This window comes from Limulus polyphemus, unplaced genomic scaffold, assembly GCF_000517525.1.
Source record: "Limulus polyphemus unplaced genomic scaffold, Limulus_polyphemus-2.1.2 Scaffold1663, whole genome shotgun sequence".
Taxonomy (NCBI): Eukaryota; Metazoa; Arthropoda; class Merostomata; order Xiphosura; family Limulidae; genus Limulus; species Limulus polyphemus.
In genome coordinates this window covers 70,582-83,287 of record NW_013667273.1, presented here as the reverse complement: position 1 = coordinate 83,287, position 12,706 = coordinate 70,582, and the positions used below count along the sequence as shown (strand labels likewise).

Here is a 12,706-nt window from a genome sequence, read left to right as displayed (position 1 = left end):
CTACCTAATGTATCACTGGACTTCTGGTAGTTTACTACCTAATGTATCACTGGACTTCTGGTAGTTTACTACTTAATGTAGTACAGGACTTCTAGAAGCTTACTATCTAATGTATCACTAGACTTCTGGTAGTTTACTACTTAATGTATCACTAGACTTCTAGTAGTTTACTACTTAATGTATCACTAGACTTCTAGTAGTTTATTACTTAATGTAGTACAGGACTTCTAGAAGCTTACTATCTAATGTATCACTGGACTTCTAGAAGCTTACTATCTAATGTATCACTGGACTGCTGGAAGCTTACTATCTAATGTATCACTGGACTGCTGGAAGCTTACTATCTAATGTATCACTAGACTTCTGGTAGTTTACTACTTAATGTATCACAGGACTTCTAGAAGCTTACTATCTAATGTATCACTGGACTGCTGGAAGCTTACTATCTAATGTATCACTGGACTGCTGGAAGCTTACTATCTAATGTATCACTGGACTTCTAGAAGCTTACTATCTAATGTATCACTGGACTTCTAGAAGCTTACTATCTAATGTATCACTGGACTTCTAGAAGCTTACTATCTGATGTGTCACAGGACTGCTGGAAGCTTACTATCTAATGTATCACTAGACTTCTGGTAGTTTACTACTTAATGTATCACAGGACTGCTGGAAGCTTACTATCTAATGTATCACTGGACTGCTGGAAGCTTACTATCTAATGTGTCACAGGACTGCTGGAAGCTTACTATCTAGTAATGTATCACTAGACTTCTGGTAGTTTACTACTTATTATATCACTGGACTGCTGGAAGTTTACTATCTAATGTATCACTGGACTTCTGGAAGTTTACTACTTAATGTATCACAGGACTTCTAGAAGCTTGCTACATAATGTATCACTGGACTTATAGAAGCTTTCTACATAATGTATACTGGACTTCTGGATGTTTACTAACTAATGTATCACTGGACTTCCAGAAGTTTACTACACAATGTATCACTAGACTTTTAGAATCTTACTACTTAATGTATCGCTGGACTTTTAGAAGCTTACTATCTAATGTATCACTGGACTTCTGGAAGTTTACTACTTGATGTATCACAGGACTTCTAGAAGCTTATTACTTAATGTATCACTGGACTGCTGGAAGCTTGCTACATAATGTAATGTATCACTGGACTTATAGAAGCTTAGAATTTAATGTATTACTGGACTTCTGGATTTTTACTAACTAATGTATCACTGGACTTCCAGAAGTTTACTACACAATGTATCACTGGACTTTTAGAATCTTACTACTTAATGTATTGCTGGACTTTTAGAACCTTACTACTTAATGTATCGCTGGACTTTTAGAAGCTTACTATCTAATGTATCACTGGACTTCTGAAAGTTTACAACTTGATGTATCACAGGACTTCTAGAAGCTTACTACTTAATGTATCACTGGACTGCTGGAAGCTTGCTACATAATGTATTCACTGAACTGCTGGAAGCTTGCTACATAATGTATTCACTGGACTTATAGAAGCTTAGAATTTAATGTATTACTGGACTTCTGGATTTATACTAACTAATGTATCACTGGACTTCCAGAATAAAATACAAAGACCTAAACAGTAACGTGTACAGAGGGGATGGCTGGAAAGGATCAAGCCCCTGCTCTTACGCCCCTATTAAGTGTTAATACGCAAGAATTCATTGCCTAGTTTTAAATTTTAAAAGTGGTTATAAAACCAATTGAATGGGAATAAAAGAGGGTTTGTTCGCTTCCTTTCGCTTTTTTTTTCTTTGTGTACCTGAGGCAACCCGTAATCCCCATATATATATATATATATATATAGTTTCCCCTAACCACCCCCCCCCCATTTCCCCAAAAAAGGCTTGTCTTATGATGCTTGAAAAGTGCCTTTTTGTTTATCCAATCCAATCCAATCGTGGTAGTAATTTAGGGGAATGAAATATAACCAGGGGCAGTCAGAAACTTTTGTATCTCTTCAGTACGCTTCATTAAATAGAATTAAGTAGCTCTTGAGTTTTAAGGGTTTTAAGGCTTACGTGAGTGAAAATTGACGATATTCATTTTGCTGATGACGATGCCACAATAAATCGTTTTCGTTTGTCAATGAGCTCCTACCCTTTTAATATCTGCACGTTGCTGGACCTGGATCGTTATCACATGTGCCCCCTGCGTTCCTGTTGCTTATTGTAATGATGTTTGTCAAAGTAATCTGGAAATATGCTAATTTATGATAAACAGCATATACCTAAAGTACAGTTCGGACAGTTACCGAGATTGCGAAAGTGTTACCGTATTAATTAACTCAAGTAGTAAGATAAAATAATAAAAATAACTTTCCTTTGTCTTCGTTTTCTTTATGTATACAATGATAATAGTTATGCTGGCAATGTGGGCAGATGCTCCGAATTATAGAGTAGAGCAGTGAATGGATATAACATATAAATTCATTCATTTATCCACATAAAAATAAATCATGACTCCTAATAGAAAGACATCGTAGTGAAAATCTTCAATAAAGCCTTGTTTCCAGCACTGTATAATCACACTTACCTGTATATTGCAGCTGAAGAATCGTTTCGACGGTCCCACACAGGAGTGAGTGCCTGTAATACTGTGAAGAAGAGGGGAAAAAAAGTTAAAACAGGTTTTCTATTTAGTTTCTGTGATACTATGTCATTACTTTATAAATATGATTTTCGTAAGAATATCACACTCACCTCTGTTCATTCACAGTATACATACAGTTGTAACGTAGACTGAATGAAGTTATTAACATTATTTACATTTTCGCATACATCATATATATATTTTTCTTGGTAAAATTATCTGAAACTATTCTAAAATGGACAACGTACAAAAATATGGTTTGGTTTGATTGTTGTTAAGCGCAAACTACACAATGGGTTATCTGTGTTCTGCCACCACGGGTATCGAGACCAACTTTTGAGCGTTGTAAACCTACAGACTTACCGCTGAACTAGTGAGGGCAACTTACAAAGAATACCACAAAAACAACTCACGAGGTTAAAATATGCCCTGTTTAATACAAAGCTAACACAATGGGCTCTCTGTGTTCTGGCACCACGGGTATCGAAGCCTAATTTTTAGCGATGTAACCTTACAGACTTACCGCTGAACCAGAGAGGGGCAATTTACAAAGAATACCAAAAAAACAAAAAACAAATCACGAGGTTAAAATACGCCCTGTTTGATACTTTGCAAAGTTGCACAATGGGCTATCTGTGCTGTGCCCACCACGGGAGTTTAATCACGAATTTTAGAATTATACCCCGTCAAGCTTACTGCTGATGTTTCATTTTGATTCACTGAAATTATCTTCAAACTGGTTCTGTAGATAAAAAAAAGTCTTTGGTGCCAAGTGAATCAATGACAAAACATAAAGCAAAGAATACTAAAAACGTATCACAACAGATAATATAATCTTAAGATATAAATATGTATATATTTCTAGGAATGTCATTACAGTGTAAGCAATTATAAACAAGATTTTCAGTTTCTGAAAGCAATAATAACGAAACGCGAGAATTTGCTAAATAAACATTACATTTCCATCATTTGAGAAAGCGATGCAGATAAAAGTCGTGACATCTAAGATTTAATAGAGACATTTCAACAAAAACAGGATTCCTCTGTAATGACTAGTGTTACGTCTGTAGTACAATCAAGTCAGTTCCTAAGTATGTTGGAGAATGTTTGTTAAAATTTAAAGAATTTAAATGTTTTCACTGTTTATTACTATTTGAAAATTTCGTGCACTGTTATAAGTCGTGTTCTCGTGATAATGGAACAATTTGCTAAATCTGTAATCAACTTAGCTGTAATGAAATTTTAAAAAAGCAGAACAAAATATTTAATATTTTTAGCACTTCCTCTCAAAAGTAAAAATAATGGACTGAATTTTCTTGCGATGTGGATTTCAAAATCAAATTCCATGTATATTTAAGGATATTTCATGCTATGAAAGGTATAATAAAAACTATCGTTATAGACTCATCCAATCTATGTGTTTTACAGTTTATTCTACAGTTTTTTAAGTACGCTAACGAGTCAGTGTTAGGCCTATTTTTGTTTTCCACATATTTAGCCGACAAAATCATTTACTTCTGTTACTCAAAACTGACGAAATGAAGTGAACACATTGTTAGTATCACATTTTTATAAAATATGCTGATTATTTTAGCGTTTACTCAGGTCTCGCATTTGTAAAGTCTAGATTTTCTTTGTTCTTTTGTACAAGTTCCTAGTCCCCCGGTGAGACAGCGGTATGACCATAGACTTACAACGCTAAAACTCGGGGTTAGTTTCCCCACGGGGAAGGCAACTGGCCAAGCAGCACCCACCGTCAATTTTTGTGCAACTCTTTACCAACGAGTAGTGGGATTAACCGCCACATTATAACAACCCACAGCTACAAGGGTTTCGATCCCGCGACCCCCATATTGCGAGCCAAGCATCATGCTAGACTTGGTTTTAAGTTAAATATATAGCTGGAAGCTTTATAACTATAACCCATGTATATATAATCTGACAACCATTATGTGTACATAATCTGACGACCATTATGTGTACATAATCTGACGACCATTGTGTATATATATATATATAATCTGACGACCATTGTGTATATATATATAATCTGACGACCATTATGTATATATAATCTGACGACCATTATGTATATATAATCTGACGACCATTTATGATCACTTTAATTCAATGCACAGCCAATAAGAATAGAGAAAAGAAAGAAGAATAAAAGTTTCACCAATCTCACTTGATAGGCTTTACGTGGTTAAACCGTGCAATATCTACTGTAAGAAAATATAGGAGAATACATAGATATATACATATATATATATGTCCTCTAGGGAAGGAAAATACTTTTAAACACGTGATCAAGTAATCCTCTGTGATATCGGGCTTTCTAGTCCCTCTTAGAGTTTGGAACTCAGTGCTGAAAAGAAGGTTTTTCCTTGTGACAACTCCAGCTGTTACAACGGAGAATTTCTCACGTGACACTTCAGAGAGAGAGAGAGAGGTGGGATGCGGTAAACTAGGGATAAAAGAATGATTTGGGTGATATATGAATCTTCGAAAGAATATTTTTCTCTTTTAAATTATCATGAAATAGAACGTATAAGATTTCAAGTGAACGATAACACCATTTTTTTTTATCTCCTATGTTTTGTTACGAACCGAAAAACAACGTTTTTTTGTATGACCTTTTAAATTTCAAAACGGTTTGCTGGTGTGTAGAAATTGTAAAAGTTAAGAAAAATATGCCGTTTAAGTCTTTAAATCATTGTAAAAAAGGTAGGCAAAACTCTAAGTTGCTTGGAATCTTCATATTTGCTTAGTTTACTGCTTTACTTTTATGCAATAATTACATGAAAACCTAACTTATGAAATCAAACCGCGAAATGAACAGAGCATAATTCTGATGTCTATAGTTTCATTTTTTATTTTTTTTTCATTTAGTCCCCGGTGCATGAGAGGTCAAAATGTTAAATTACATTCTCAAAATGCCAATTTCCTCTCACGTGACAGAAGAACAATAGTGACTGTAACTCTCACAATAAACAGTTTATTTGTACGTTTTTTCGAACAAGAAATAAATCTCTCTTTAGCCTTCAGAACATACCGAACGATATTTAAGGTTATTCATGGCCTGCCATATATGGGCACCTAAACACATGTAATATAAACTATATATATTATATTCACATGATTCGTATATATCCAGTGACTGCTATGTGAAACTAAACACGTGTAAGATACAATAGTTATTAGATACACATGATTCGTATATATCCAGTGACTGCTATGTGAAACTAAACACGTGTAAGATACATTAGTTATTAGATACACATGATTCGTATATATCCAGTGACTGCTACTTGTAAGATGTTCGTTATCAATGACGATGTGTATTCCATATATACTTGACAAGAGACACATGACGTAAGAAAAAACTGATGATAACAGTAGATCCACGTGGGCACAAACTGTGCATGAACTTAAGTATTTTTCTAAAGATCAGCGGCCACTGCCCTCCAGAGCTGTCTGCCCCACTATATAACAATCAGGCTGACTATGATAAATAGTCTGCCAACTAACTGCGCGTGGTTAGGTTGATACTGACGCCAACATCTACCACAGAATAGAGCTGAGATTGACCGTTCACGGCATTCATTCCCCCCCGAGATTATGTCTGAGTGAGTCATTTACATCACCTAGGTGATTAGCTTCCTTGAAGTGTCGCCTGACCGAGGAAAATCTAATGTTTTTTTTTTCTACTTTGATGCTCTTAGCAGCGAGATTTAATGTCTAGGGTGTCGTATAATCCGTTCTTTTTCTTTTTCAATAGGAGGTGCTAGTTTTACTCCTTTTGACATTAACACGTGTGTTGGTAAGTCCGGAAATAATCGGTAGCCCTGACCGAAAAAAGATTAAAATAAAATCAGTTGTAAGACTGGTGGGAAGAAGAAGAAGAAAAAAAAAGAGTTATTTCTTGACAGATCATAACTCATGGTCTTCATTTATTTTATTACTGGTACTGTACGTTTCTTTTCTTAATTTCGTAGTACTGTCACTGAGTCTTATACAATCAACCAATATTGGGGTTATATATCCCATTAAATACTTTCGTATATTTCGCATTGTAACAGGATGCGTCCGAAGCCCATTTCAGTTCTTGTTTGAGATGAAACGTCTCGTTGCCGTTTCGATGCATTTACCAGAATAACCCTCCTTAATATGTGCATGCAAACAATGACAAAAATTACATAAGTAAGTGGGCAAAAAAGGTTGCTTTCAAAACAATGATGAGCACGTGGGACAGTAGAACATAAGCTGTTTTTATTACGAATGGTCATGTTTATGGCTCACCTATGACATTAAGTACACCCATATCTGGAAAACTAATCTCATTAAGGCTCTTTTTTTCAGTAGTCACATGGGGATCTTCATTTGGCCAGTACACGCGACAGTTGAATCTGTGGGCAGTACACTCACAAAATAAATAAAAACTTGTTCATCTAACACCCTTGTCCATTCTGTACTGTTGGGAAACTTGGAATATATTTTTTTTTTCAGTTCTGTATAACGAGTTTCTGAACAAAGATGTTATCTTGCTCTGTAAAATGATATTTTATATAAAAACAATGTCTCGTGGAAAGGAACCCCGATGTTGAGCAGGGCGTGGCCTAATGGTTAGACTCTGAACCCGAGGGTTCATGGTTCGCATACTGTTCCTCTCAAAACGCTCCACACTTTAAGACCGTGGCTACACTGTAACATTGATGCTGAAATCCCATGTATTCGGTCAGGCAACTGTAGTCCAAGAGTTTGCAGTGGTACTGTTGACTAGGTGCCTTCCTTCCAGCTTAGCAACGGTTCTGTGTGAACAATCTAAACCAACAAACAACACCCAATCCACTAAACCTTCTAGCTCATGTACACTATTATATCAGTAAAAATGTCCGATTCAAATATTGTTGTGTGTGTTGTTAGGTTCACCTGATCTAGAAGAGCCTGTTTAACATACACTGTTAGATTCTTATCATCAGCTGAGAATGTCTGGTTAACATATTTTTAGATCCGTCAAAAATATATGGTTAATGTATATCATTAGATCCAACAAAAATGTGTGATTACTGTATAATGTTAGATCCACCAAAAACTTTTGTTTACTATACACTGTTCGATCCTTCAAAAATTGATAAGATTGTTCGGTTAATGTATATTGATAAGTTCACGTGATCCGAGAAGACTATCTGACCACAGTATACTTTCAGGTGTATCTGACCTACTACCAACGTCTGGTTAATGACAAAATAGAGTCTACTGCTCTGGTCACTCACAATAGCGGGCGAAACCATGAAGTCATGTTTATATAAAACGTTCTTTTATCAGAGTGGTGGATAGTAAAAAGATTGGAATTTGGAATTAACTCATCTTCTGAGCAAGCATGATCAAAGTGTTAATAACGTCGAAAATAAAACTTCTTATTCTGTTCATGTCTTTAGGTAAGTGTGAGAAAAGTAATTGAGAGATAAAAAATAGTGCTTTTCATTATAAACACGCAGAAGGGTGGAAGTGTGGGAGGAAAATGAGTGGATATAAAACGCTTAGATAATGGTGGTGAGAAAATTGGCGCTCTTTTGACCTTAGTATCAATAAAATTACTGTCGACAGGACTGATGTTAAATGCCCTTCTGAACCCCCACCCCCCCACCCCACCCCCAGTTGACCTACTTCTACAGTTATTACTAGATGCTGTTGTTGTTTTTATACCTATTAAGCATTTTAACTAAATTAACGAAGTTAGTGGAATTTCATTATGTCTATAAAATGTTATTAAAATAATTTACGCTATGCCTCTCGTGTAAGCTTATGAAAGCAAGTATTAGATGTAGTAGGTTCGAAATGAGACTGTAGCAGGCAAATATCAGTCACTGTAAACTACTTAGAACAAATATTTGTTTAAATAATAACTTATATAGACGCTAAAGAACTATATATCTATACTGGATCATCACTTGCATCGTTCACAAGGTTATGTTTGTCATAAACGCCCCTTTAAACTGGTGGGAAACTTGATGACATGGTTGAAAAATTTATAGCTACAAATGACGTATAAATAATTAAATCAATTACTTTTTCACTCGGGTCTAAAAATTCGTAGTCATTTTAATTAGATGGATTTCAATCCATAAAGGTGTTGACCTGTTCATACTTTAGTAAAGTTTCAAACAAGACAGGTTTAACCTGTTCATACTTTTGTAAAGCTTCAAACAAGACAGGTTTAACCTGTTCATACTTTTGTAAAGCTTCAAACAAGACAGGTTTAACCTGTTCATACTTTTGTAAAGCTTCAAACAAGACAGGTTTAACCTGTTCATACTTTTGTAAAGCTTCAAACAAGACAGGTTTAACCTGTTCATACTTTAATAAAGTTTAGTCCTTAACCTAACTTTTACGGCTTAAACGCCGAAAGCCAGCGAAATATTGGGAAAACAAAAGACTTAAAAACTGTTATAAAAACACGTTAACTTGATCTAATTGTTTTCGAAAAAATGACTCAGCGAAGAGGAAGAGCAAAAACTGGGAAAACTCGAAGATAAGATAAAAACAAACACAGAAAAGTGCGTATGCATTCAACTCTTCAACACTGCGTTTTCCTACATTGCTGCTCTGTCATATATACTGTATATGTCTTGTTGATTCCATACGAGAGTATTTTTAATTTCTATAAAATAAACCTTCCTAACTGCATAAAGTCTATATCTTGAAAACTTTAATTTAAACCTCAAACATTACTACCACGTAATGCAACAACGTATAACAGCATAAATAGTTCTAATGTGAGTTTAACTTAGATTATGCTTGTTTAGGTGGAGTTGCTTTCCTGTCGTAGATTAGTCTTTTAAAAAATTATTATTATTTTCATCAATTCGTTGCAAATTTTTATTAGTTTACCTCAGGTCTGTGCAAGTTCTGAGTTGAAAGGCGACCCCACCCCCACAACTTCGAGAACACAGACTACTCTCGGACCAAGGACCCCATGGTCCAGACTCTTCAGCAGGAGTCTCGAGGCCCACACTGATATTTTGTGGACTGAAGAAACTGTGATGACCTCTATGGTGCCCGTGTCGGAATCGCTGTGAGATAAACAAAAATAGAGATTAAGTATTGTAACACCAGCTTCTGAACATAATACATGAAAAGCAATGCTAAGACTTTTTGTCAAAATAATCTTCTAGTAGTATAGAAGCTGAACAAACACAGATAAACCAGAATATATGCTTAATATTCAAATTGCCTTTATTACTGCCAGAAATAACAAAGTTATCAAACATCACAATATCCCCTTAATCAAATATCCCGTTAAGACTGATTATAATACACAACTTATCAATAAGTATATATATACACCCCCGAAAGTAAAAATCGACCGTCTTTATGACGTCATATGCAAATACGTTCAACATATATATATATAAAGACCACGGAATACAAACAGCCATGCCACGAAGGAAATTTTCCCAGAAGATGAACATATTTTCACGAAGTCGGATAGTTGGACAATGGAAGAGTGGTCAAAGTCAGAGAGAAATTGTCAAGTTACTTGCAGTACTGTTATCCACAACGACTCGTAGGGTGATAATGCAGTTCCAGTTACGTCAGAAAACAACAGTTTCTGCATCGCCAGGACGCCCAGAATCAAAAGAACGAATTATTTCTGTTGTGACAAGGGTAGAGAATGAACTGCATCAAATGGCCATTACTGTTGCTAAAGTGGAACAAGCGTGCCACAGAACTGTCACAAGTTATCTTCATAACATGCTTAGAGACGGCTTGAATGAATAATGAAGAAAAAAACTTTAATATAAATTTAACAAAACAGCAAATGTACAACATTTCGACAAGGTTTTGTCATCATCATCATCAGATACCAAGAAGAGAGACAACAGCAGTGACAAGAAAACCTGTAACAGTGGCAGCTCGAACAGCAAAATAAACAAAAGAGACAACAGCAGTGGTTCGAGGAGAAAGAAAATAAACAAGAAGAAAGTCTCCAACAGTTGACAGAAAGCCAGAGTACACAAATGGAAAATATCAGTAAATTTCAAAGTGAATTAAATACATTAAAGTACGATTTACTGTCTTGTACACAAAAAGGATATATTAACCATTGACCTAATCAGCCCCAGACAACAGGAAGCCCCTTCCAGTCCCCGCAGCTAAACCCTAATGCAGACATCTTCAGTCCTGCCAGAAGTCACCTTCTAGACATGTGTGTCAGCAATAAGTAGGAAGGAAGCCACAGGAATTCGATGGGAAGGCACCATGGGAAGCATATAGAGCACAATTTGAGCTCCTGGCAGAAATAAATGGATGGACAGAGGAGCAGAAAGCAGTGTACTTGGCAACGAGCCTGAAGGAACAACCACTAGAAGTACTTGGACAGTTGTCAGTAGACGACAGGCACAACTATAGAGCACTGGTAGCTGCTCTAGAACTCAGGTATGGAACCCAAAATCAGTCTGAAGTCTACAGGGCTAAGTTTATAATGAGGGTCCATGCTAAAGGCCAGAGCCTGCAAGAGCTGGCACAGGATTTTGAAAGTATGGCACACAAGGCCTACCCAACTGCATCACCCAATGTCCTCAAGCTATTGCTGAGGGATCAGTTTGTCGATGCCTTGGACAGTCCACAACTGAAGATACAAGTAAAGCAAGCACACCCCCTCTACTATGCAGGATGCAATGACCAGAGCTCTTAAATTTGAATCCTATGGTAAGTCCAGCACAGAGGTACCAAGGTTGGTACAGTCAGCAGGATTCAAGGCCAAAAAAGGTCAGCTTTCAGAGAGGTTTGAGGGACTTTGCTGGCACTATAACAATCTTGGGCACAAGAGAGCTCATTGCCGTTAACTTCAACACAAGGAAGATGACATGGCAGGAAAGGCTGCTACCCAGAAAGGTTGTTGGAACTGTGCAGAGCAAGGACATATGAGGGGCAGTGTAAGAAGAATACTACTAATAAGTCAGCCTCGGAGAAACCAGTAGTGGTTTCTGTTGAGCGATGCGTACCAACAACCATCGTAAAAGTCCCAGCTAAGTGTAAAATACCAAGCACACATAGTATCTATGTGACAGGGAAGCTGAATGGCCAAAAGTGCACCTTTGTCATAGATTCTGCATCTCACCAAACCTTTGTGACTATCAAGGTGCTAGATCACAAAAGAAGTACCAGAAGCCATACAGAAGCTCTGTGTTGTGACAGGACATTATGCAAGGTTGTGGGGACCAGTGTGGGTAAATATTGAGCTCATAAGCATGAAGGACAGACAGAAAGTATAATTGGCTGACATTGAAGACCAATGCATATTAGGATTAGACTATTTACTACCGAGGAGGTGTGTAGTTAGTTTTGATAAAATGACGTTTGGGAACAACAAAGGCCAAATTCCGGTAAGTGTTGCTGCTTTATTTGATTTGCGTGTCACAGCACTTAAGTCAACTACAATATCCCCTATGTCAGAGAAGATAATTTGGGGTAGAATAAAAGAACATTTCCAAGGAAGCCCGATGCTTGTGGAAGCAGTGGAAGACCCATCCAGGCCAGCAGATATGAAGATTGGAAGGTCACTTGTGCCAGGTCATCAAGTAGTACCCATAACAGTGGCTAATTTCTCTAAATGTGAGTAGACACTTCAGGAAGGGGCATTGTTAGGTGTGTGCCAGGAGGTAGAGCCAGTCAATGTTAAGGCAAGAAATACAACTATAAGGAAAGGACATCCACTCCTTTAACATTTAACTGAATTTATAAGAAGAGCACAGTCCATTTACATCATCACAGGCTCTTCAGGTTAGAGAACTTTTGAAGAATTATGCAGACGTCTTTTCAAAAGGAGATCATGACCTCGGCTGCACAGACCTTGTAGAGCACAGAATAAACACAGGCAATCACCGTCCAATAAAGATCCCTCCGAGGAGAATAGCTTTTGATGAGGAAATGTCCCAGCTAGAGGAAGTATTCAAGCATTTCAAAGCAGCAAACCTCAAACTCCATCCCAAGAAATTCCACTTGTTCCAGAAAGAGGTGCTTTACTTAGGGCACATTGTAAGTGAGCATGGTGTGCAAACTGATCC

The 12,706-nt window shown here is 36.8% G+C and overlaps 1 protein-coding gene across 2 annotated transcripts in view; it reads right to left on the bottom strand.

The window, feature by feature from the left end:
• Positions 1–12,706, bottom strand: part of LOC106464477 (papilin-like) — a 159,676-nt gene that overhangs the window by 86,782 nt on the left and 60,188 nt on the right. For both annotated transcript variants that reach the window (XM_022392199.1, XM_022392200.1), the window contains exons 3-4: positions 9,528–9,709; positions 2,577–2,637 (exon numbers count right to left, since the gene is read on the bottom strand). In XM_022392199.1, coding sequence (XP_022247907.1) covers positions 2,577–2,637; positions 9,528–9,709 — 243 coding nt within the window. The remainder of the gene's footprint in view (positions 1–2,576; positions 2,638–9,527; positions 9,710–12,706) is intronic.